Consider the following 26,433-nt stretch of genomic DNA (forward strand, 5'->3'; position numbering starts at 1 on the left):
ACAATGTGATGCTGGAATGTCCTGTGCCTGCAAGCCCAAAGCCCAGTGCAAGACTAGGGAAGCCAGCCGGGTTGCAGTTCATTGTGGCTGTGTCATGGTTTTCCCCTCCCCTAGGGATGATCGGAAAGAGATCGAGACTGGGAAGGGTAGCCATGAAGGAGCTAGAAAAAGATCATTATGGTCTTTTATGCATGGCAGTTTCACTCGTCGTCACTCCTCCAACGACTTTGGATCTTTGTTTTGATTATGCATGCTGTTTCCAACTGTTAGAGGTCGCCTCGCTCTCCCCCTGCATTTCCCTGTGTTTTGCCCGCATTTTCAGGCAGTTGTTTTATCTCGAATTTGAAAACGCGGGCAGAACGCAGGGAAACGCAGGGGGAGAGTGAGGCAACCTCTGACAGTCAGAAATGGCATTCATAATCAAAACAAAGACCCCAAGTCATCAGAGGGATGACCGCGAGGGAAACAGCCATGCATAAAAGGCCTAAGTGTAAGGATGTGTTGCCGGAGATCAAGATCAAGACAATTCATACTATAGTATTCCTCATTACTATGGATGGATGTGAAAGTTGGACAATGAAGAAGGCTGACAGGAAGAAAATATATTCCTTTGAAATGTGAGCTTGGAGGAGAGTTTTATGGATACCCTGGATTGCCAAAAAGAGCCCAAATCAGTGGGTTCAAGATGAAATCAAGCCTGAACACTCCCTAGAAGCTAAAATGATCAAGCTGAGGCTATTGTACTTAGGTCTCATTATGAGACAAGACTCACTGAAAAAGACAATAACGCTAGGAAAACAGGAAGCCCCAACATGAGATGGATTGAGTGAATCAAGGAACACATGGCCCTCAGTTTGCAAGACCAGAGCAAGGCTGTTCAAAATAGGAAATTTTGGAGGTCATTAATTCATAGGGTTGCCATAAGTCAGAAGCGACTTGGCACTTCCACAGTGATCAGCAAAACAGTTGGGGGGGGGGTATCCCTCAAACCTGCTTCTTGGTTCCCAGTTTGTAAAAAGGTTGAGGCTGAGCCTTGCTTAGATGTTATGTTCTCTCATCTGGAAGCTAAGATCTCTAATTTCAAAGGGTGCAGGTTGTGCTAGTTGCTTCATAGAAGAGGAGAAAGAGAAGGCATCTGAAATTTATTCTGGGTTTATTATTTACAATTCCCAGTTATATCACTGAATATATTTTTTTTAATTTCTGTTTAAATCTGCCCCACTAAATTTAGCTAGAGGGTATCATACATTCCTTCAGATGGAGACCAGACTTCAGGCTAGGAAGATCCATATTTATAAAACAGGTGCACCAAGGGGCCAGCAGGTTTGCAATATTATCTCATCAGCTCTCAGAAGGTAAGCAGGGTCAGCCCTGGTTAGTATTTGAATGGGAGACCGCCAAGGGTGGCTATACAGAGGAAGGCACTGGCAAACCACCCCTGTTAATCTCTTGCCTTGAAAACCCCATAAGGGGTCACCGTAAGCCGGCTGCAACTTTATGGCACTTTTCACACATGCAACCTTTATATAATCTTCCTTTATATTATCTATCCTTTAATCTTTGTGTTATTTTCCTTTAACCAGAGATGCCAGTGCCAATGCATTAATACCCCACATCACTAGATGCAAAGCTGAGCTGAGCCCTGGACCCAAATTGAGGCTGGCAAAATACATCATTGGTACCCAATGCCGAATGAAGGCAAAAATTTCCCCAGAATATGCACATTTTGTGACCTGTGAAGTAAAAAGCCATTCTTTGATAGCTAGACTTCAGGATTCTCAGAACTCTCAGGAAGGATCAAACTTCATTATATAATTTGAACTGCATTGGATGTATTATTTTAATTTAACATGGGTCTGTCCAAGGAGGCTGTTTGAGTGCTCGTGGGTAACAATTAACAATCCTTGCTCTGAATTAGTGGCTTCACTGTGCACCTGACTATTCGAACATGCACAAAGAATCGGCCCTATCAAATTTTATGGCATGTCCATTCCAACATATTGCAATGCAGACCCCCTTCTGGACATGTGGACAACTCTTCTAAGAAAACAGGGCAGGTCTGGTGCACCAGAGTCCAACAAACATTTGCACTGTGGCCAGCGTCTAGTGCTGTGTCAGTGTTGTGCTATCCACATCTTAAAAAAATAAAACATATCTCGATATGAAGCTATTACAGTGATGGAGTCTTTTGGCAAATATCCAGGTAGAGAAAGCTCTTTGGCGAATGGTTGGTCTGCAACTTATCTGACCGTGACCTGTATCCCAGCAAAAGGTCTTTTGAATCACAAAAACCTGTTCATTCCTTCACCAGCACTTCCCCAGACATACGTCACAAGGCAATTTTATAAACAACCATCCCAGCTCCTTTTTGGGTAGCATGCTTTTGAATCTTTTTGGATTAGTGTTCCGGGTAACAAACAAGTTTCACAAAACCGAGAAATCTCCCTGGAGTAGCCAGTAGATGGTGCTAGATCTTATATTTTTATACCTATGAAGACAGAGGACTGTCCCTATTGACTATTTTCCACAGCCATGGGCAGCTCTCCTGGAGCCTTGTTCATTGCATCTGCTGAGGTTTCTGGGGAGCCAAGATGTTTTTGCCCTGGGAGTGGCAGTGCAGGGCAAAGACAGGACAAAGGCTGAAAGCAACGTGTGGGACTTTTCTTTGTTCTATTAGTAAAATTGCCAACCTCCAGGTAATAGCTGGAGATCTTCTGCTATTAAAACTGATCTCCAGCCGATAAAGATCAGTTCCCCTGGAGAAAATGGTCGCATTGGCCATTGGACTCTATGACATTGAAGTCCCTCCCCTCCTCAAACCCCGCCCTCCTCAGGCTCTGCCCCAAAAACCTCCTGCTGATGGCGAAGAGGGACCTGGCAACCCTATCTATTAGTAACTACAGCAGGGGAACTAGAAGCCACCTTCCAATCGGTCTTCTCTGTGGGCAGGCAATGGTCACAGGCCAGTTTAGATGGAGAAGTTTAAAGGGCTACAGGCTAAACTGGGACTGCTCTGGGGAGCACTAATGGGAATAAAGATTTTATTATAAAGATAAACCCTATGGAAAGAACATTATTGCGTACAAGGCCTCATTGCTGTTTGTGTCTGAAATAGCCCTCTCTTCTGTAAGATGCTTCTCCTTCCAAAGTCCAGAACTATTCACCTCCCTTTCCTCCATCCCTCTGGCCTAGCTCCCAAACCCTCTGATTCAAAAATATCCACTGCTTGTCTCATACACATTAGTGGTGCATTAAATTGCTCCAGTCAGGAAGGAAACTTTTGCAGTTGGGGAGAAACATGTGACCACTCCTGACATTACAGCTGCAGTATGAATTATTTTATTGTAAAGATTTATATCCAGACAAATAAGAGTCATGTGAGACCGTAAAGATGAACCCGGGTATTGTGGCATAAGATTTTGTGAGTCAGAGTTGACTTCGTCAGATGCAGGAGTTGCTATATTCACTTTATGCATCTGACATTGTGGGCTCTTGTCTCTCGAAGGCTGATGCCCCAGTTAATGGGTTCATCTTTAAGGTGTCACAAGACTCTGGTTTGTTTTGGTTGCAGCTGACTCAGATAGTCAGCATTAGCATGAAATTGATCTCCCAGGCAGTTTACAATATTGTAGAAGTCCTTGGGGTCAGGGGCTGCTTCTCCGCCCAGGCACTGTATCGTTTTTCAGCCTCTTTAATAAAAGGCAGACACCAGGAGTACTATTAAGGCTGTGGTTTATTGCACAGTTCATCTGAAATAACAAAGTTCCAGGTTCATGTGCCCAGTTATAGCCTGGGGCCCTATCTATCTCTCCATGTCTCCACTTATTTCTGTCATGGCTCTGGTCCTTACCACAGAGACTGGGGAAATTCCTAGAGCATTGTACAATGCGGAGGCATCACTTCTAGGAGTCACTGTGTCCCACAATAATAACCCTCCCCATGCCATGCCCCCCAAACTCCCAGGACTGCCAGGCGTAGGTCTGGCAAACCCCATCTGGTCTGGCTGCCAGGATTCCTTTACTTACTGCCTCTTAACCACTGCCCTGCAGCTTTACTACAAGGTTGGGCGTTGACGCAGATAGGTCCCAAGAAAGGAACCCGCTGCTCTTCTGTCCAGGAATGCCACCTCCTTGGTCTGTGGGAGGGTTCCTCACTGAACACCCCAATGCAAGATACCATAGGGTTTGACAAATCTGTTAAATATATACTAATACTAGAATGTGGGGTCATCTGCTGAAGCTGGAGGGTAAGAGATTCAAAACGGATAAAAAGAAGTATTTCTTCACACAATGCATAGTTAAACTGTGGAACTCCCTGTCCCAGGATGTGGTGATGGGTGCCAATTTGGAAGGCTTTAAGATGGGAGTGGACATGTTCATGGAGGAGACGGAGAGGGGTATTCGTGTCAAAATGGATACTAGTCATGATGCATACCTATTCTCTCCTGGATCGGATGAGCATGCCTATTATATTAGGTGTTTTGGAACACAGGCAAGATAATGCTGCTGCAGTTGTCTTGTTAGTGGGTTTCCTAGAGGCACCTGGTTGGCCACTGTATAAACAGACTGCTGGACTTGATGGATCATGGTCTGATTCAGCATGGCTTTTCTCATGTTCTTATATGAGGAACAGGGTTAGCTACCTGTCTTGCATTTTTATCTCTCTCTTTCTCCAAGGAGCTCTGGGTAGGTCTCTTCCCCTTTGTTTTCTCCTCACAACAACTTTGTGAGGTAGGTTAGGCTGGAAGATAGGGACTGGCCCAAATTCACTCAGTGAACAAGGATAGGAACAAATCTCCTGGCTTGTCTCTTGGTGATAGAGTAGCTAAAAAAGATGCCCCTTGTTCCATCTTAACTGTGGCTGTTACCACACTAGGTATTCCCAGCAATGTATCAAGAGTTTGGAAATGTTATAAAAAACATCGCTTTAAAAGGTTTTTTGGATGCCACGGCTAAAAAATTGTTGGAAGACGTCTTCACAGCTAAAGGGGCCAAACAAAGTGCGAACAGTATTTTTTTATAACAGTTTCAAACTCTTAATACATTGGTGGGAATACATAGAAAGTGTGAACAGTATTTTTTATAACATTTCCAAACTCTTAATTCATCACTAGGAATACCTAGTGCGGTAACAGCCTGTGGTCAAGAAAACCAGCAGTTTAAAAGAACTCATCTCAGGGCTAGCATTAGAAGTTTTAAAAAGTATTGCTATGCAGGTTGCTATGACAAACTATTATTTTTATGGCCATTAGGAAAGCATCTGTGGGTGATAAAGAAATTAAATGCACACTTCTTTAACGTAAGAGAGACCTTTCTAGTCATTTTGGCTGTTAGAAAAGTCTTGAGAAACTGAGAGTAATTTATAAAGAAATCTTAATAAACGGGGGGCTAAATAGAAATAGATAGGGCCCTTCATGACCTGCGAATTTTGTGGTCCCTCATTTCAGGATTCTATTCACAGCATGCTACTACTGCAGCCTACACATCCCAAGGGCCCATTCCCTTCCCCTTAACCATCCCTTCAGTTAACATGGGAAAGGAGCTCATGGATACATAGGGTTGCCAGGACCCTCTTTGCCACCGGCGGGAGGTTTTGGGGGCAGAGCCTGAGGAGGGCGGGGTTTGGGGAGGGGAGGGACTTCAATGCCATAGAGTCCAATTGCCAAAGCAGCCATTTTCTCCAGGTGAACTGATCTCTATCAGCTGGAGATCAGTTGTAATAGCAGGAGATCTCCAGCTAGTACCTATGGATACAGCTCAGGCCTCATTTGAAATGTTACCAGAAAACCAGGCGGAACCAACTGGCTACGGAGCTTCCTGTTAGTGGAAGTACCTCTGGGTGGTGCTCTGCTCACTCAGCGACTGTTGAGTGGCCTTGAGGTAACTCTGCCTCCTTGCTGCAGTTTTCGGGGATGGCTTGGGGCTGGTTTCTGAGTCTTCACTGTCGTCATCCCCCATGGCTTTGATATAGCTCCCACTCCGCATGCGCCGACATGGGATTTCATTGTCTTTGTCCCTCGTCAGCGTATTATTCCAGTCTCCCTGAGGCACCTGCAGAAAAACACACACACACAAAACAGCATGGTGATAGTGTATGGCAAGGTAAGAAGGAGGGGACCCTAGGAGTAGGATGGAAGAATGGGAAATTGGAGAAACCCTAGTAGAGTGGGACATCAAACCAGTTCATCGACTAACCTGTATCTTGTAGTAGTTTATCCTGATAAAGTACAGATTAAAAAAAAACAACGTTCAGGTAACAGTTACTCAATTACTAACATTACAGTAAGCTAGTAAAAAACTATTCCTTCCTGAAGTCTAGGGCGATCAGTTGCCCTGAGCTGGATGGCCCAGGCTAGCCTGATCTCATCAGAGCTCAGAAGCTAAGCAGGATCGGCCCTGGTTAGTACTGGGATGGGAGACCACCAAGGAATACCTTTGTTAGCCTCTTGCCTTGAAAACCCTAATGGGCCATCATAAGTCTGCTGCAACCTGCTGACACCCATGGCGATCAGTTAGGTTCTAAAACTGCTAATTTCATCATCTCATATCGTCTATCTTCTTAACCTTTATGATACTTGTTAGTGAGTCCTGCCTGTTGTGCTGAGAAATTAAGTAAAAAAATGCTTTTATTAAATGATATAAAATTCTCTCATTTTCCTAACACATGGGGCTGGTTTATGAATCTTCACTGTTGCCATCCTCCACGGCTTTGATATAGCTCATCCCTCTACATGCACCAACATGGGATTTCATTGCCTTTGTCAAGAAAAAGAATGGATTCAGATTTTTTGCTATGTACTGTGGTTTTCCTGCTCCCCCCTGCTTCCTAGAGCAGCCTGAAATGGTTCAGGATTTGGGAGGGCATTTTAGAATGTTGGCGGGGGGGAGGCAGAATAATCATGCTTCATGGGCAGAAATCTTTGCACCCACAGAAATGTTTGCCTGGATCCAACCCATAGCTTTCCTTCTCTCAGGTGCCAGCAAATGCCCATTCTTACTTTGTGGAGCTGTCAAGTGACCATCTCAAACACTGATACACAAAAATAAAAATATACCAACTCAAAGACTCTCCCTTACTAAACCAAACAGAAGTCATGGCACCGTTGCTGCAGCAGAAAAATGCAGCTGCCCCTCTGGAATCCTTTTCTAAAATTGCTAAAGTTTCTACCGTGTAATAATGGCTCTCTTTCCCCACCTTTACACACCTTAATAGCATAAGAATTAAGGCCCATCTAGTTTGGAACTCTGTTTCCAAGAGTGACCATCTGGATGTTTCTACAAAGCTTAAGAGGAGGACAAGGAGGCAACAGAAACTTCCCTTGTTATGCATCTGATAATCAGATGTAGACTGCCTCTGAACATGGAAGTTCCATTTTGCTTTCATGAGCAACAGCCGTAACAGATGCGTTTGTACAATTCCCCTTTAAAGCCATCTGAAACCTAGGGGGTTACCGCACTTTGTATTCCCAGCGATGTATTAAGAGTTTGAAAATGTTATAAAAAACATCGCTTTAAAAGGGTTTTTGGATACCACAACTTATAAATGGTTGGAAGACATCTTCACAGCTAAAGGGGCCAAACAAAGTGCGAACAGTATTTTTTATAATGTTTTCAAACTCTTAATACATTGGTGGGAATACATAGAAAGTGCGAACAGTATTTTTTACAACATTTTCAAACTCATAATACATCACTGGGAATACAAGTGCGGTAACCCCCCTAGTGTCATCACCATGTCTTGTGGCAGCGAATGCTATAAATCACATGAACCAGAACCTTCTTTTGAGCTAGTTCTATTGACCCACAATAATCACCTACTGTGAGCACTGTAATATCTATGAGTGCCTCTATATTTTTGTGGACATATTCCTTCAAGCCACCTTCATATGATGGTGGGAAGTCTGTGGTCAGATCTCCCACTTTTAATTTTTTTAAAAGCTAACAGGAATTGTGGAAGCCATGAATGAGATTTGGGTCATGGTGCTTGGGGGACAGACGTTTAACTCTTCTCTCATTCCTGTTCTCCCAATTTATACACGTTTTCCCCATGAGGCACAAAGCAGCACTGGAGAGGAGGGTGGAGATCTAAAGCAGGGGAAACGCTTTAGCTTACTGCTGCAGCCTCAATCTGATCTGGTCCCCTGCCCCCAACTGCTACTGACTTTAAAAGAAAGGTAATTGTTCTCTTGTCTTGGAGACAGATCACTAATATAAAGAGGCCTGGATGAGGGCACAGCACAGGATGTGCTATAAATCTACTCATTTTAGGTTTGATTCCAGGTCTGTGGCTAGTCAGATTCTTTCTTTCTTTCTTTCTTTCTTTCTTTCTTTCTTTCTTTCTTTCTTTCTTTCTTTCTTTCTTTCTTTCTTTCTTTCTTTCTTTCTTTCTTTCTTTCTTCCTCCTTTCCTCCTTTCCTTTCCTTTCCTTCATATTGCTCACAGCCCTTCAGATGCGAGATCTGGCCACTACGCCAGTGCCAGCGTACAGAAACAAATCCAAGGCCGTGCCTTTCATTCATCTCCCTGGTGTCCTGCAGTGCATTTGCCTCTAGAGGGGATGAGACACTGGCAGTAGTGGGGAGTTCATCATGGGGTCATGGGGATTGCTCTGCCTTCTGCCGATTCTTGCGGAAAGCCAAAAAAAGGTTCCAGTGTCAGATTACCCTAATCACATTCCTATGTTTTGTTCTCTGCAAATCACCACTAGGGTGATTGGCTTTGACCTTTCCTAATGAAGGAGACACAAGCCTTCTGAAAGCACTTTAACGCTAGCTGCCTTGCAGTCACGTCTGACTGGAGATGAGATATCACACACACACACACACACACACACACGCCACTGTCTTTTGGACTATCTTTGCTTCAACTTGTTATCTTGACATCAGGAAAAACTACCTGCTTTGGGAGGAAAGGCAGCTCCTAACAAAGGGTTGCCAGGTCCCTCTTCACCACCGGCGGGAGATTTTTGGGGCAGAGCCTGAGGAGGGTGGGGTTTGGGGAGGGGAGGGACTTCAATGCCATAGAGTCCAATTGCCAAAGTGGCCATTTTCTCCAGGTGAAGTGATCTCGATCGGCTGGAGATCAGCTGTAACAGCAGGAGATCTTTAGCTGCCACCTGGAGGTTGGCAACCCTAACCCCAAAGGATATAGACAATTTCCCCCCTCACCACCAACTATTTGCTACAACTGAGTTTGGGTTGCTTCGTGTGCTACACTTCTTAGGTGTGCACCTAAATATTCTCAAGCGGACACCTTAAAAAAATAAAGAATGAAAAAGACAACAGAAGTTTCAGGTTTATTCAGCAGTGAGTGGAGATTGTTGCTGATACTCGCTGACACTCATCTGGCCGACAGGCAATAGCAGGCCAGCAAAAAGGTGGATGATCTTTGGCACTGCAAGATGATGTCATTTCCGGTGCAACCCAGAAGCACCAGCATAGCACCGGGACTACGCTCTAGCACTCACCCAGGAACATCTCCCTGTCTTCCTCTAAGTGACAGCCTTTCAAATACTTAAAGAGAGCAATCATATCCCCCTTCAACCTCCTCACACGAAACATCACCAAGTCCCTCAGCCTTTCCTCCCAGGGCTTGGTCTCCAGACCCCTGATCATCTTTGTCACTGAGTGGAACGTTTGCAAGCTCCTATCTGGATTTGTGCAATTCTGTTCACATCTATGGTGTGTGTATGTAAAGTGCCCTCAAGTCGCAGCCGACTTATGGCGACCCCTTTTTGGGGTTTTCATGGCAAGAGACTAACAGAGGTGGTTTGCCAGTCCCTTCCTCTGCACAGCAACCCTGGACTTCCTTGGTGGTCTCCCATCCAAATACTAACCAGGGCTGACCCTGCTGATCTGACGAGATCAGGCTAGCCTGGGCCATCCAGCTCAGTGCTCACATCTATTAGATGGCATGGACTTTGCTGCAGATATTTAATTCCACTCCAGAGTCCTGGATGCATCCATAGGAGGGAAATAGCCTTGCATACAAGCCAAAGGCTTTGAACCGACCTGTCGTTTTCTGCTGCATTCTTTCAAAAGCCTTGCTATGAATTCTATGCTTTCAGTGAATGCCTGACTGACCGATCCACTGTGCGAAAACAGAGAGCTATGAGGATTATTCAGCTAATGAAATGTACGTTTTGGAAGAAGTTATTATTTACCGTACCTATTATTTCCATCCTAGGGTAATGAGTGGGTAATGAGTGGGTTGGCACATTTATTGCACGTGTGTGTGTGAGACTTCTGAATGCTGCACAGGATGCCCTCACTAGCATAAATATGCCAGTGGCATTCGCTGATCACCAGAACAAACAGAGCATCAACAGAAAGGGAAATGCTGCTGAGTGGAAAATCCACCTTGTGGTTGCAGGGCATACACAGAAGTAGCTGCGATTATGTAGCCAGGTTCAGTCTTGCGTGATTGAGAGACCAGTAAAGTGTGTAGGTAGATTTTCTGTGCTGTCAAGTCACAGCTGACTAATGGCAACCCCATTGGGTTTTCAGGGCAAGAGATGTTTGAAGGTGAACACACACGAACACAGGAAGCTGCCTTATACTGAATCAGACTCTTGGTCCATCAAGGTCAGTATTGTCTACTCAGTATTGTCTACTCAGACCAGCAGCAGCTCTCCAGGGTCTCAGGCAGAGGTCTTTCACATCACCTGCTTGCCTGGTTCCTTTAGCTGGAGATGCCAGGGATTGAACCTGGGACCTTCTGCATGCCTAGCAGAGGGTCTGCCACTGAGCCACAGGTGGTTTGCCATTGACTTGGAACTCCAAGTGACTTGATGGTCTCCCATCCAAATACTAACCAGGGCTGACCCTGCTTAGCTTCTAAGATCTGATGAGATCAGGCTACTCTGGGGCTATCTAGGTCAGGATCGACAGACAGATAGATTGCAGGTCTGTGACTCTAATCTGCAAGGCTTCACCTAAAAGGTGAGGTTAACTTTTCAGAAAGAAAACAGATGGTTAAACATGGTCAGTTGAAAGGATGGGGGAGGGAGGGAGGAGGATCAGAGAGAGGCATGTCTGAGGCGCAGACATGCTGTCCTGCATCTACTGGCATTCACATAAAAAAGCCAGCAGACACAATTACATACTATATCATTTAGTCATTTCCACTCATTTTTGTTCATTGTCTTCTTCCTTGTGGCCCAAACGCTCTGCAGAGCACAGAATACTTCACTCACCCTGCTGACCAAACTACCATTGGTTTACATTTACCTCAAGCTGGGGCCACGGCCATTGCTGGCCAGCTTTATGATGAGGGAACCAGCGGTACATTCGGAGTTACAGGGAATTTCAAAGAATCTTGGGGCTGGGGAAAAGATGAGCATACATCTCACACTGGGGGACCCTAAATAATTAAACGACAGCAGCAGGGGCCCTAATTGAGCTGGGTCCCTACTCTGTGGTGTATTTAGCATAACAGTTAATGAAGCTCTGTTTTTAAGCGAGGGAAGGGCTGCCTCTCTGTAACAATCCACTATGAATGCAGAGCAAAGCTCAGGAATGAAAAGAATCTGACAGGCAGGTATTTCAGTGGCTTACACTTGAAGAATCAATAAGGCATGATAATCAAGATCAGAAGCAATAATTAAGGAAGAGATCATTAATTTACAAGAAGGCTGAAAAAGTGAAGGGAAAAAGAACAGGGCAAACCCACTCAATGGAAAAAGCAGCACTAGCTCTAGTCTTGCTCAAGGAGGGAACATGGCTCAGCGGCAGAGCATCTGCTTGGGATGCAGAAGGTCCCAAGTTCAATCCTCAGCATCTCCAATTAATAGGATCAAGTAATACATGATGTGGAAGACCTGAAACACAGGAGAGCTGCTGCCAGTTTGAGTAAACAATACTGACGTTGATGGTCCAAGGGTCTGATTCAGTATAAGTGTGCTGTGGAATCTAGCATCCGACAACTCTGCTTGTCTGTCTGAGAGGAGAGAGCAGGCAGTCTCTCAAATGGAAGCAAAAAGCTCACACTTTTTGAGGGGTTGGACATTTTTGCTGGGGGCGGGGGACTGGGGAGATCAAAACACTGCCACACAGTCTTATAAAACACACCCTGCAAGATAGTGCCAACCACTTTCATATGCTTTTTACTTCAAGGTGCATGCACAACTCAAAAATTCAGTTAGATGCATGCTGCATACCAGGAATGCAGCGGCTACCACATGCTGGATACAGAGGCAGTTCAAGCATGCATTCCATGAATAAAACAGTTTTGCTGGATGCCTTTTTTTCTGAATTTGCATTATCCAGTTGTAAGAGATGGTAAAGAAGGTAAAATTCATGTTCAGGTAGCAACACTGGCAGGTAGCAAGCAGACAATAGGAGGAAATAAAGACGCAAAGCTGGCCTCCTGTCAAACCACATATTGTATTTCATTTGGCTATTGAAAGGCCCTTGGTGCTGCCTTCTACTAACCGGATGGTTTAGGAAGGCTTTGTTCTTTCTTTCCATATGATTTAATTATGCCTTAGTCTTACTTTGGAGGAAAGATTTTACTTCTTCTCTTCCTTGCATATACTGTGGCTGAACCAAGCTTCCAAGCAGCAGACAGTAACTGAGCGAACACTGCAATCCTAAACAGATGATACTCTTTTAAATCTATTGAAGTCAGTGGGCTTACAAGGATGTAACTCTGTTTAGGATTGCATTGTAAATGGGTATTGCTTTGTTCCTGATTGGCTGTTTGGCTATCTTGGGAGGAACATTCATTAAGGCAAGGGGGGGATAGGTAGGAGAACGCATATGGCCGGGTTGTAAGCACACCAGGGTAACAGGGGGTACCAGTCATGCCATAGGCATGATCTTGCAGATTCAGTTATCAAGGCAGCGGGAACTGTCTGACACCCCCTTTCTACTGAGACCTAAGCAATCAAAAGCTCCAAATGAGAAAAAGCACTATTTTGATAACATCTCACTTCTGTATAATCTCCACTTGGGAGAGTTCATAAATAAAACAAATGCTGGCTGGGAGTTCTCATTGGCTCAAGCGGTCACAGCTTTAGTTGGTCCCATCAATTTTATCTCATCCCCGGAGGATGACAAGGAACCGAGGCTGGCGAATCAAGGCGTGCTTCTGCGTCACTCAAGCCCCAAAGTGAATACCCGCCGCCTGCTCCTTGTGAGACTTGTACGAAATGTTTTGCACTTGTTTGACAGAGTAATTGCATCTGACACCTCTGGTTGCGGGAAAGCTCCTAGGCTTTTTGATTCATTTCTCACATCCCTCCCAAACCTAGGATGAAGAATGCTTCCCCGGTTGGCGGAAGGAAGAACTCCCTTCCCCTCTGCCAGTGCAAGGCCCAGAGCAGCTGACTCTTAAGAAGTCTCTCAGTGTATCTTTGGGTCCGGTTGCCAGCTCTGGGTTGGAAAATACCTGGAGATTTTGGGGGTGGAGCCTGGGGAGGGCGGGGTTTAAGGAAGGGAGGGACCTCAGATGCCACAGTGTTCCCCTTCTAATGCTGCCAGTTTCTCAAGGGGAACTGATCTCTGTAACCTGGAGACCAGTGGTAATTCTGGGAGATCTCCAGCTGCCGCATGGAAAATGGCAACCCTAATTTTAGGGAATTTTCCTGTTTATTGGTTTCATGCAAAAAGATACTTTTATGCAGCAGACATCCATTAAGATAAGACTGACAGACAGATAATGCTGCAAGACTCGGTTTGCTAACTGTGTCTCAGGATTGTTCCTTTTCCTGGAACATCACGAATAATACTGAAAAATGGAGCCCCATCATTTCCCTCTCTAGGGTGTTGCTGGGTTCAGCTACTTCAGTCTGAGGGCTTTGCATAGGAACAGTTTGGCTCCATAAGCTCTAGAGATTGTTTCCAGCCTGACCAGCAGCAAAGAGTATAGAAAACAGAGAAAGAGCATCCTTCAAGCACCCTGCATTTACATTTATTTCCTTCGTGTCTGTAGTGGGAAATTTATGGTGCATGATTATAAGGGTACCCTGGGGCTATGGTAAGTCACCTTGAAATGACAAAAAACCAAAACAGGATTCCATTATTATTAACTTAAGGGCCAAGTTCCCAAGTGCCCATGTTAGGGTTGCCAACTCGGGAATTCCTGGAGATTTGGCAGTGGAGAATGGGATGGGCAGGGTTTGGGGAAGGGAGACGGACCACTGGTCTGTTCCAGCAGGTTATTATGGGAGGGACCTCAGTGCATATGCCATAAAATCCACCCTCCAAAGCAGCCATTTTCTCTAGGGGAACTGATATCTGTAGTCTGGAGATCAATTGTAATTCTGAGAGATCTCCAGGTCTAGCCTGGAGGTTGGCAACCCTAGCTCATGTAGGGCCTATATCCGAGGGTGCCCACTGACTGAGGGCCAATTCGTATGCTACAGATAAGATCAGATGTTCACTGGGAGTTTTGTACTCAAAACTGAAGTCTCAGGTATGTGTGGGCCCAATTTGGGTCAGGACCATGGGAAATAGGAACTTAAGCCTTCCCTTCCATGCTGCTTTCCAGCCCTGAAATAGGCTTGAGGAGTCATTAATTGTCCCACTGGGGAAACTTACATAGACTGATGGCTACACTTAAGTTTACCCAGTGGAACAAACAATAACTCCATGTGCGCTATTCAGTACCGATCTGAATTGGACCAGCATGAGTCTGGAAATATAAATTTAGCAAGTCAAAGAGGAGGGCTCTAACTAACCCACTCTGCATTCCCTGACTGGTCTGGTTTCTCTGTGGAGGAAATTCTTTTGTGTGAGGGAGCTCTCAACTATGTGAGCCTTCCCCAGCTGTAGTCTGAAGTGTTAAGGTAAAGGTTAAGGTCCCCTGTGCGAGCACCGGGTCATTCCTGACCCATGGGGTGACGTCACATCCCAACGTTTACTAGGCAGACTTTGTTTACGGGGTGGTTTGCCAGGGCCTCCCCCAGTCATCTTCCCTTTACTCCCAGCAAGCTGGGTACTCATTTGACCGACCTTGGAAGGATGGAAGGCTGAGTCTACCTTGGGCCGGCTACCTGAAACCGACTTCCGTCGGGATTGAACTCAGGTCGTGAGCAGAGCTTGGACTGCAGTACTGCAGCTTACCACTCTGTGCCCTAAAACTGGGGTTGCCAACCTCCAGGTACTAGCTGGAGATCTTCCGCTATTACAACTGATCTCCAGGCAATAGAAAACAGTTCCACTGGAGTAAATGGCTGCTTTGGCAATTGGATTCTATGGTATTGAAGTCCTTCCCCTCCCTAAACCGCACCGTCCTCAGGCTCCACCCCCAAAATCTCCAGGTATTTCCCAACCCGGAGCTGGCAACCCTACTAGAAGTAGGGTTGCCAGGCCACAGCTGGAACCCCCCTGGGAGCAATAAAGGGGCAGGGTGTCATACTGGCCCCACTTGGAGGTTGGCAACTGTTGGCTGACAGCCGTCTCTGAATCTTTCCCATAACTGAACATTCTGCACCCCTAGGGCTGCTTTAGGGACTGGTAGAAATAAAACTCTTATCTGTAGGGTTGCTAGTTCCGGGTTGGGAAATACCTGGAGATTTTGGGGGTGGAGCCTGAGGACGGTAAGGTTTGGGAAGTGGAGGGACTTCAATGGGGGGGTATAATGCCATAGAGCCCACCTTCCAAAGTGGCGATATTCTCCAGGGGAACTGATCTTTGCCACCTGGGGATCAGTTGTAATAGTGGCCATCACCTGGAGGTTGGCAACCCCACTTATCTGTATTGTGCTTGACTTTTTATCCTGTTTGTGGGCTGAAGGCAGCTGGGAGGGTTATTTTTGATTGGGAAAACAATGCAGGGCCTTGGCCAGGATCCATATCAGCCCAGCCTTCCAGACTACTCTTTGCAGCTAAATTACCAGTTGGAGCATCTATCATACTTCCCCAGCATCACATATAGGTTGCTCCTAAAGTCCAATTATCTCTCATGGTGCAGTCAGCACCACATTTCTCACTGTTCACAGTTTATGTTTCATAACTAACTTCCAGCTGCTAAAACTCTGACAAACTACAGCTTGTACTGTACCTTTTAGATTTCTATTCTACATCATTGGGGGGGGGGGACTGGAAAGTCCTTCCAGTGTTTACCCACCTAGAAGTCAGATAGGCTGCCAAAAGACGAGGTATAGAAATAAAACAAATCTTAGAATTCAAAACATCTGTAGTCGGCTTCTGATCCTTGGCTTATTATTTTGGAAGTCTGCAAACCCTAAATACCCTTGACCTCTGGCATGGCTGAGCTGTGAGCCTCAGTCTTGGCAATGCCCCTCCTATTCGTTTCTAGTTTTAATCACTATTCCTGAAATGCACAACCATGGCGCTGTGTTTATGCCCCTGGTTTCTAGATGACTGCTCAGGGCACAGAAATCCCTTGGGAAGCAGGGAAATGTCATTTCAGACACTGTGCTATTTTCCCAGCTGCTATGGTGGGATGCGCATGTGGCACTAGTTGTAAATCCAAAAGCCATGAAACATAAGAGCAGACATGATGGTGTCTATTCGATTTCTGCTCATGTCCTTGGTAGAGGAGGCGAGTCAACTGGGGACGTGTCCCTTTCTTTCTGCTCCTTTTATCCTGGATCACAGTATTGTCTCTTGACAGGACGCTGCTCATCATTCTTGCTTCATGGTTTAATCACCTGGCAACTGTATGGCTTTTTATACTGATTCCAGAATGATACAGTTCTAAATATAATGAATGTCCCTCCAAAATCAGTCATTCTGGGACTGTCCCATTTTGGATTATAGGTGGTGGGAAATCCCGTTAGACTCTTTCCCCTAAAAACAAATAAAATTTCCAAGTATCTGAAGGCTGTGTACTCCCCCACTCTGGTGTTACTGAACACCATATAAAAAAGAGTGTTACCCCTTGCCACTTCCACTTGGTAAAATAGAGACAATTCTGCAACAAGGCATTTCCCGATCTCCAGCCCCAGCCCACAGGAATTCAATTATAGTACAATGAAGGGATATCAAAAAGGATCCCTTGAAGAGGGAAAATATGGTTCAGAATAACCAAAGGATATGCCACCACAGAAGTTAGAAATTTATCTCTCGGTATATAACTAAGATTCACATGTGTCCAATATCTGAAAGATTTCAGGAGAGTATCAATACTGGGGAAAACTGGCAAGACTACATTGTTGTGGGCTTGGAAAACGTGTTGGAATGATCAAACCGTATCTGTCTGTAAGCAGTGACATTGGCCCTGAGCAGTTGAAGTGAAAGTGAACTGCCCAGTGAACAAGGATCCCTTCAATGTGTCTGCTCAGCTGAATGAAATGTAAAGGGATTTTTTGGAGTGGGGCGGGGAGGACACGGACAAGGCTTTAGCTGACACTGGGGAAGAGTACCTTCTATTCTCCCTGCATGAGTTAGAAAAAAGAGAGAGAGTTTTTTGTGTGCATACTGGATTTAAATATAATGAATGTCCCTCCAAAATCAATCGTTGTGGGACTGTCCCATTTTGGATTACAGGTGGTGGTGGGAAAGAAGAGTGACCTGAGTTCGATCCCGATGGGAGTCGGTTTCAGGAAGCCGGCTCAAGGTTGACTCAGCCTTCCATCCTTCCGAGGTCGGTAAAATGAGTACCCAGCTTGCTGGGGGTAAAGGGAAGATGACTGGGGAAGGCATTGGCAAACCACCCTGTAAAACAAATTCTGCCTAGTAAACATCAGGATATGACGTCACCCCATGGGTCAGGAATGACCCGGTGCTTGCCCAGGGGACCTTTACCGTTACCTTTTTACTGGATTTTACTGGATTTTGAAGTCCTGGAATGATGTTTCTTGGTGTCAGGGCTGGTAGCCAGCAGGCAGGCAGGCAGGCAGGCAGGCAGGAGTTACCATAGCATTTCAGATAGTCTGTGAGTAGTTCGACCTCCAAATTGCCTACTGGCTCCTCAAGTTATGTGATTTTACTAGGTGAAAGCTGCAGTGCACCCTCTGCTTGAAAGGTAAGCCAGACACTGGGCCCTGCTGTTGAAATGCCTGGCAGCTGGCATATGGAAAGTACTTCCAGTTGCTCCCCTATAGCTGTTTCTCAGTCTGTCCATTGTAAAATAAACAGACTTCTGTGAAGATGCCGTGTATTCATTTCAAAGAAAAGTAGGCAAAGAGTTTCTTAAATTTCCTGTTGACTGGGGAAAGGACATGGACCACAGTATGCCCCAAATGCTTTCATCTGATTCCTTGGCAAGGCATCAAACTTACATCTAACTCCCCAAAGCTGGTGATCCTGGATTTTCAGGGAGTCTAAAAATCAATGACTTCCACAGAGGAAGAAAAATAATACAGGCACTACATTGACCCACTTAACTGCTTTACTGTATGCAAATGTGCACACAGACAGTGTTGGGTGTAGGAAGAGGCTAAAAGGAATTGCTGGACTAAGGAATTGTTGGGCTGATAACTAAAACCTCCAGGTGGTGGCTGGAGATTTCCTGCTATTACAACTGAGCTCCAGGTGACAGAGTAGGGTTGCCAGGTCCCCCCTAGCCCCTGGCGGGGGATGGGGGGCAGGGTTGCCAGATCCAGGTTGGGAAACTCCAGGAGATTTTGGGATGGAGCCTGGCAAGGGCAGGAACCTCAGTGGGGTACAATGCTACAGAGTCCACCCCCTCCAAAGCATCCATTTTTGCCAGGGGAACTGACCTCTGTAGTCTGGAGATGAACTATAATTCCAGGGGATCCCCAAGTCCCACCTGGAGGCTGGTATCCCTATGACAGAGATCAGTTCACCTGGAGAACATGGCTGCTATGGCATTATACCCCATTGAAGTCCCTCCCCTCCCCAAGCCCTGCCCTCCTCAGGCTCCATCCCCCAAAATCCCCAGGTATTTCCCAACCCAGAGCTGACAACCCTACACATACTGGGATAGAACACCATACTGGATCTTGGGACATTACTGGTACCCGAGACAAAAAGTGTTTCCTTTCTGTGTCCTTCTAAAATGTCTTAGCATGCCCTTTCCATTAGCCCTGATCCATTGTCAAAAGTGGAGTAAACTATAGGTAAATCCATTTGCTTTTGTGTATAGCTTTTTGCTTATATCTAAGTATATTGTGGGGAGGGAAGGCAGCAGAGTATAGCACAATCTCATCAGATCTCAGAAGCTAAGCAACATCGGTGCTTGGAAGGGAGATTATGAAGGAAGACTCTGCTGAGGAAGTCAATGACAAACCACCTTTGCTTCTCACTTGCCTTGAAAGCCCGTTGCTGGGATCACCATAAGTTGGCTGCGACTTGAGGACACTTTACACACACAAGCATGTTGGGCAAGTAGTGTATACAGATACCGACTACTGTGGGAACCACAGTCAGAATTATCCACATTGAGAACATATATATTGACCCAGTTCTATTATCGAAGCGCTTATCCTAGAGAGGTAGACAAGGGAAATTAACACTGGGAGGTGGTAAGGCTAGCATCTGGGAGATTGATGTTCAAATCCTCACGAAGCCATGAAGCTCAGTGGATACCTTGGGAGCAGTTACTGTCTCAGCTTGGTTGTTGCGAGGTTAAGGGGGTGGGGAGAACCACACTTCTTGGAGGAAGGATGGAGTAAAAATATAATAAAAAAAATTATTGTGCACTTCAAGAATTTGGCCAGTTGCCTTTTGTCACCAGCTAATGTAAGCAGGCTCAGGGCCTCGTTGGGGGGATTTGGCATCTTCAAGTATTTGGAAACAAAATGTTTCCCCATAGTTCATCACTACAGAAGCTAGGAATCAACCATCCATGACAACCCTGTTAAAATTATGATAATCATTGTTTTATATACCCATTTCAGATCATTATATGTTCTTATATTGGTCTAATGGTTCGATTGTAAATAGCCTATTCTCCTTAAATAGGCTGGTGAAGCAAGCCACATCAGAACTGAACAACGACAAGAACAACAAATATTACATTTTAGTTTACAGAGTTCAGTGCATTCCCCATAAATTTTCTCAGTAATCCTTAGGGGAATTTTGTAATCTTCATACTGAAATGGGAGATAGGGAGGAAGACCATGAGATGATGATTTGCTGGGAGTGGGGGGAAACCCTATTCAAATTCCCTGAAGTGGGATTTGAACTGGATACTTCATGTTCATTCTTGGTGGCTGAACCAAGCCTTAATTAAGGCCCTTGTTTCTTTGCGGGGGGAGAGGAGATTTTACTGTTTTTCCCTTTGTGGCTAAAGTGACTGCTCATTAATTGTTCTTTTATTTTTATGGTCATAATTTTGTAAGCATATAATTAACCAAATGAAAAAGATAACGAATGAACAGTTCCATTGGCTGCAAAGAAACTGCAGTTATTAAACTGTCTCCTGTACAAACAAAGCCTGACGGTTAGGGGCCAATTGAGGAATGCTCCAGCCACCTTGAGTGAATAGGAAGTAACTAATTATAACTAATTAAACAAATAAGGGAAGTGGTTATGCAACAGAGAAACAAAAGGCCCGTAGCCTTGAGAATTCTTTACAGTGCTTTGCCCATCCACGACAGCACTACAAGTATGTTCTTAATTTTAGGCAAAAAATACCCTAAATGAGGTCTACAAAAGGGGGAGCACAAGGACTACAAAAAGAATGCTGGAATGAGTTTTATGGTTACTTCAAGACTAGGCATTTACTGTGGAATTGACATTGTTTGCTCAATCATGTAAATAGCTAGTGTGCAAGCAATCATAGCATACATAAACTAGTAGTTTCCCCCAATAATTATGTCTGTTGTTGCCCATACATCTTTCCCCCCCACACCCTTCAAGTAACTGGCCTTTGATAAATGACATATTTTTTCCATTTGTAGGGGGGAGTCCTTTCTTGTGTTCCTTAGAGAAGTAGGGATGCTCACATAATGAAAACACAGTGTTTGATTCCCCCCCAAGCACATTTTCTGTTTAAAAAGCCATTGGGTATAATTAAGGACTCAGAAAAGATTCCATGGGTACCATCGGCTCCTCCACCATCTTTGAGAAAAATTGTTTTAGAGCCCTGTTAAATGTTTGTTCCGGTGGTACCTTCACTTTCTACTTACATAACTTCCTTTAATTCAGTTTTGAAGACTGAAACTCTCCAATAAAGTTACACTGACAGCCAAAGTCCGTGAAGGCTTTCTTTCTAGGGAGTCATTTCCAGTTGCCATGGGTTCATTGATTTTCAGACTGAGGAACAGGGCTGCCTAAGGAGGCAGAGGTATTCATTAGGGAAGGGTCATAGATATTTTCTGGACCAAACTCAGTTTTATGTGTATGACTTAGCCCAGGAGGCAGCATCTGCTTAACCATGTCCAGTCACTGTAATGCAATGCCTGTCTGTGCAGCCAAGGTGACTTGACCTCTGCTGTACCTTAAAAGGAAATGGAAATGATTCTTGCCCCTATAATTCAAATACCTATCTTGCAAAAACACTATTTCATTTGGGAGGCTTGAATGGGTTTCCCTTGCCCCACCCTAGGCTTAAATGCATGGCTGCTGCTGAAAATGACTACTGTGTGTTTAATTCCCATCCACCCATGTAATGTCTAGGGCAACTTGTATGAGGGGCCCTGGCTCAGTGGTAGAGCATTTCCTTGACATGCAGAAAGTCCCAGGTTCAAACCCTGGCATCTCCCGTTAGAAAGTGGGTAGCAGGTGAAGTAAGAGACCTCTACCTCTGGAAAGCCAATACCAGTCTGAGGAGACAATACTGACTTTAATGGACCAAAGGTCTGATTCAGTGCAAGGCAGCTTCATATGTAGGCTTGCCAGCTCCAGGTAGGGAAATACCTGGAGATTTTGAGGGGTGGAGCCTGGGAAGGGTGGGGTTGGGGGAGGGGAGGAACTTCAGCAAGGTACAATTCCATAGTGTCCACCCTCCAAAGCAGCCATTTTCTCCAAGGGAACTGATCTCCATTGGTTGGAGATGAATTGAAATAATGGGAGATCTCCAGCCCACACCTGAAGGTTGGCAACTCCATTCATATGTTCAACTTACCTGTTTCACCATGTTGTGCAGTTCCCTGCCACTTGCAAGTGGCAGGGACAATATGGAATGAAGGCAAAAAAGGGCACTCTATTGTGATATCCACTGTATTATGAAGGGGGAAGAAGGGAATTGAAAACAATTGACTGTTTTCAGCAACTCCTACATATCCAGTGTAGCATATCATTATGTTGTTAGCGGGAACTGGTGTTCAAATGGGTTTAAAACTCCATAAGTATGAACACATACAACAGAAGATGAGGCTTCTTTCTTTTTAAAAGTTGTGTTGAAGAGAAATTCCTTCAAGTGCAGCTTTTCTCATCCCCTGGCAGCCTTACAACATGACAAACTGCCTGGCTTAAAAACAAAACAAGGCTCTTTTTGAACATAGGAAGCAGTCAGACTGCTGAGTCTATTAAGCTCAGTACTCTGACTGGCAGCAGCTCTCTAAGGTCTCAAACAGAGGTTTTCCACATCACCTGCTACTTGATCCTTTCAACTGGAGATGGCGGTGATTGAACCAGGGGCCTTCGGCATTCAAAATAGATGTCCTGCCACTGAATCATGGCCCGACCCCAACACAACCATAAAAGATATGCAACTTCTGCACTGCAATCTGGTTGTTGATCTTCCCATTTCTCCAGTGCATTTATGCCCTTTGGACTTCTCATGTGGTATAACATTACATTTGAAATTTAATTCATTGGGTGGGCGGGGCCAATTGTGCATTGAGCTGCTTCCCTCTTTGTTGCATTATGTAGCCCTGATACATAGCTAGGGTTGCCAGGTCCCTCTTTGCCTCCGGCGGAAGGTTTTTAGGGCAGAGCCTGAGGAGGGTGGGGTTTGGGGAGGGACTTCAATGCCATAGAATCCAATTGCCAAAGTGGCCATTTTTTCCAGGTGAACTGATATCTATCAGTTGGAGATCAGTTGTAATAGCAGGAGATCTCCAGTTAATACCCTATATATAGCATAGGAACCCTATACAACCCTATACATAGCATAGGAACGTGTTCTTGTATGACCACAGGGAAGTGGTCCTTTGTGTGGATCAGGTAATTTGCATATCAACCTGTATAGAGTAATACAATGATGTGAAGTTGCAAAGATTAGTATTCATGCTTGATTGAAACAGGCCTTTCCGTTGTGAAACAGAAACCCAAGTCTGAGAAACTCAAGTCTGATGAGCCCGTCTTTTAGCAAAGCTTCATTAATGGACCAATGCCACAACCCTTCCCATTTAATCAGCACAATTCAGCTAGTTATGATTACACACCGTTGAAATCAATGGAACATATGTTAATTGTGTCTCAGTCCCTTTCCATTGGTCTCAATGAGTCATGCGGACTCATCACTAAATTAGCTGTTGCCCCCATGGTTAATGTTAGAATTCAGTAGTAGCTGCCAGAATGATGATAATCTGGGTTCAGGTGAAAAAAAATCTGACAAGATTATCTCTTCAAGATTCCAACCTTAATAAATTAGTTTCTATTGTAAATTTCTCCACCCAACCTATTTCTAATTAGGCAGGTAGCTTAAACTGACACACACCTAGAGTAAATTATTTATTTAGTGCAATCCTGATACCTTCCTGCAGACAACAGCCTTGACCCCACTGAAAAAGATTGCCCCGTACAGAACATGCATATAATTGGAAGGAGACCCAGTCACGGCACTGACCTGCAAGTACTGATAGGCTAAATCTTGATGGCAGGACTTGGATTTCAGCAGAGCTCGGTCGATGGTAGCGGAAGCCTTTTGGCACATCTCCCGGGCATGGCTGAGTGTGAGCGTGGACCAGGAGCCTCTTTTGATGTAGTTGGACTCGCTGTTGATGGGGATGTTGGTGCAAGGGGTGACCTTGAGGTCATTATTGCTCTTGGAGGATTTCAGCATGTGTTCGCTAATGGTGTTGTAAGCGTGCATGAAGTACCTGGGCTGGCTATGATCAGGCTGCCGGCCAAGCGTCATGAGGCCCATAGGGTTACGATAATTGCATGTGTCGCTATCGAGATTGTCGTCTGAGCTCCACCATCCCGATATGTTGGATCTGGTCCGGCGCTTGGGTTCAGTCGTTTTTGCCCTGTCCTTACTCTTGCTCCTGCGGTTCTGCTTTGAGTCCTCGGTGCCTTTCTTGCCATTGATGCTACCTTTGGAGGCACCCTCCAGCGATTGTGATTTAGCAAAAAGCTTTTGGACAGAGTGAACCAAGTGCCGGATCCTTCCAGGGCTCTCGCTCCGTTGTTTGGCTTCAGAGCTTCTCTGGAACTGAAGGGTGCTGAAGCCATCTCGGTGGATAGGAAGCTGTTTCTCAAACTGGTCTAGCAGGTTGGCAGGGAGCCTGTTGATCTTGGTGGCTTGCGCATGGCTTGGAAAGGGGCTCTCGTCAGGCACCTCAAAGTGGGAATTGTAATGGATCCGTGGAAATGTGCTGCTGTTGGAAATCTGGTTGTTGAGTGGAAGGAGACAGTCACTATGAAGGGAGTTGGGAGTGGGGAACCGAGGATCCATGGTGTAGGATTCTGTGGGGCTGAGAAGATAAGGATTCTTGTCCTGGCTGGCATAAAGAGATTCTTGAGGGGAGTCCAGATTATCAGAGAGATGGCGGCTTCTGTTATCTCCTAAGCCCTTCATGGTGCTAGTGTTTCCTAGAGCATTGCTTCAGGAGGAGGATGCTAAGGGTCTGTCGATCCAGTTCCTTGGTCACTCTCTCTCCTTTGCGAGATTTCCCTAGAGCCAGTAAAGAAAGACAGAGAGATTAGTGACCGATGGACAAATGCTTTTTCAGGATCTTTGCACCCAACCTTCTAATACACACTAATGGCCCGGAGAGAATAAGCAGACATTAGGGTTCCATGAGAGACTCCAGGGACTGGAACATTCAGTTCAAAACACAACATGTCTATGTTGCTCCATGTTGGTACTATCTATCTCTCCTTGGAATCTCACAGTGAATCTTCTGGATTTCTCTAGCATAGTCAGTTGACCTCCATGTTTTCAGTTGTTCTCATGTAAAATTGACTCATTTCCCACCAAGCCTATAGTTGAGGGCAGCAATGGTTTCCATCTAGCCTGGCCTCCCTTCCCCTACCTGATTTGTTGTTCTGAGTTGGTTTAGGTGTTTTTGATTGTTTCTTCTCCAAGCTGGCTGCTGACCCTTGTGTCAATGGGCGCCATCGGATTTTACAGTTAGTTTTTAGAACTGTGGTTTTTATCTGTTAAATTGTATTTATTGTATATTGTTATAGTGTGAATTGTATTGCGATATGATGTTTTATGATGTGAGCCGCTTTGAGCCTGGGTTTGGCTGGGATAGAGAGGGTTATAAATCCATAAACAAATAAATAATAGACTAGGAATGTGAAAATGTTTTGCAGTTTGCTTGAGGGCATATAAAACCATGGATTCAAATCAGTGAAAATAGAGAAAGAAAGATTTCCAGAGATTTCCAGAAGATTTGCTGTGAGAGGAGATGTTTACTAAAACACTAATACACATGCATATATATGCCAACACAAACTCACCTCCCCAACACACGTTTATACTTTATTGTTTCATCAAATCTAGCCTTCAGGCTAGAAGTCTATATACATAGCTCCATCCTAATAGAGTTGCATCCTTCTAAACCCCTCACAACAATCTTATAAATAGACGAGAGTTCTAGAATCAGCCCGAATCAACATAGATTAATCATTCTCCGCAGGAAAACTGAATGGTTGATAATAAGAGCTAGTTTGGGATACAGATGGAAGGAGACTATAAGAAAGAAACCCTGATTCATACCCAGTTAAGTGCAAAACGCTTAAGATTTAAGCTGATTAATCAAACAAAAATGAATGGGGCTAAGTAAATGTAAAACCACAAATCCATCTGAAAAAAACAACATGTATGAATGGGTCCAGTTTCTCTTTCTTTCTTTTTTTCTTATGGATTTGTTCTTGACATTAAGAGATTATTTTGCCTATACATTTTGCAAGCCTGCATTTAGCCTCCTATTACAGCCTTATCTAGCAGAGCATGAAAGGGCTGTGCCTTGATAATGGCTTGCAGAAATATGAAAGGCAACGTTATCCTTTCATTTGCATTCGTATACATTCTGGCTTGCCAACTGCTTTGGCTTGGCTCCTTTTCCATTCCTCATCACGCTATTGTACATTAGGTGCTCCAGAGTTTAGAAGCAAGCAGCTGCGAGAAGTGGTCCGATTCACTGCGATGATAATGATAAGGATGCAAACAAGAACTTGCATAGAGATGAGGCAAGTGACTCGGTGGAGTAAGCAGTCGGGGCAGCATAGCAATGGGCCGTGATTTCCCCCACAGCAAAGCTGATTGGACAAGCAGAAAGGTCAAGGACAATTCAGGAACATCAATCATGCGTTTGGGCTCTGGAACATCCATATGGATCTGCCCATAAATATGCATATAGGAGAGAAAGAACACAGAGTCCTCTGCGCACAATCCCACATTAGTAAGAGCATTTGCGGCTATTCATGCTAAGATAATAG

The 26,433-nt window shown here is 44.9% G+C and overlaps 1 protein-coding gene across 2 annotated transcripts in view; it reads right to left on the reverse strand.

Annotated features, from left to right (window-relative positions):
- Nucleotides 1-24,654, reverse strand: part of DLGAP4 (DLG associated protein 4) — a 122,532-nt gene extending 97,878 nt beyond the window's left edge. Inside the window, exons 1-2 of one of the 2 annotated variants that reach the window (XM_056845351.1) lie at nucleotides 23,609-24,654; nucleotides 5,833-6,050 (exon numbers count right to left, since the gene is read on the reverse strand). In XM_056845351.1, coding sequence (XP_056701329.1) covers nucleotides 5,833-6,050; nucleotides 23,609-24,562 — 1,172 coding nt within the window. In that variant the 5' untranslated portion in view covers nucleotides 24,563-24,654. The remainder of the gene's footprint in view (nucleotides 1-5,832; nucleotides 6,051-23,608) is intronic. The other variant, XM_056845352.1, reaches the window with a different exon arrangement.
- Nucleotides 24,655-26,433: the final 1,779 nt, after the last annotated feature.

Source organism: Euleptes europaea, chromosome 2 (genome assembly GCF_029931775.1).
Source record: "Euleptes europaea isolate rEulEur1 chromosome 2, rEulEur1.hap1, whole genome shotgun sequence".
Classification (NCBI taxonomy): domain Eukaryota; kingdom Metazoa; phylum Chordata; class Lepidosauria; order Squamata; family Sphaerodactylidae; genus Euleptes; species Euleptes europaea.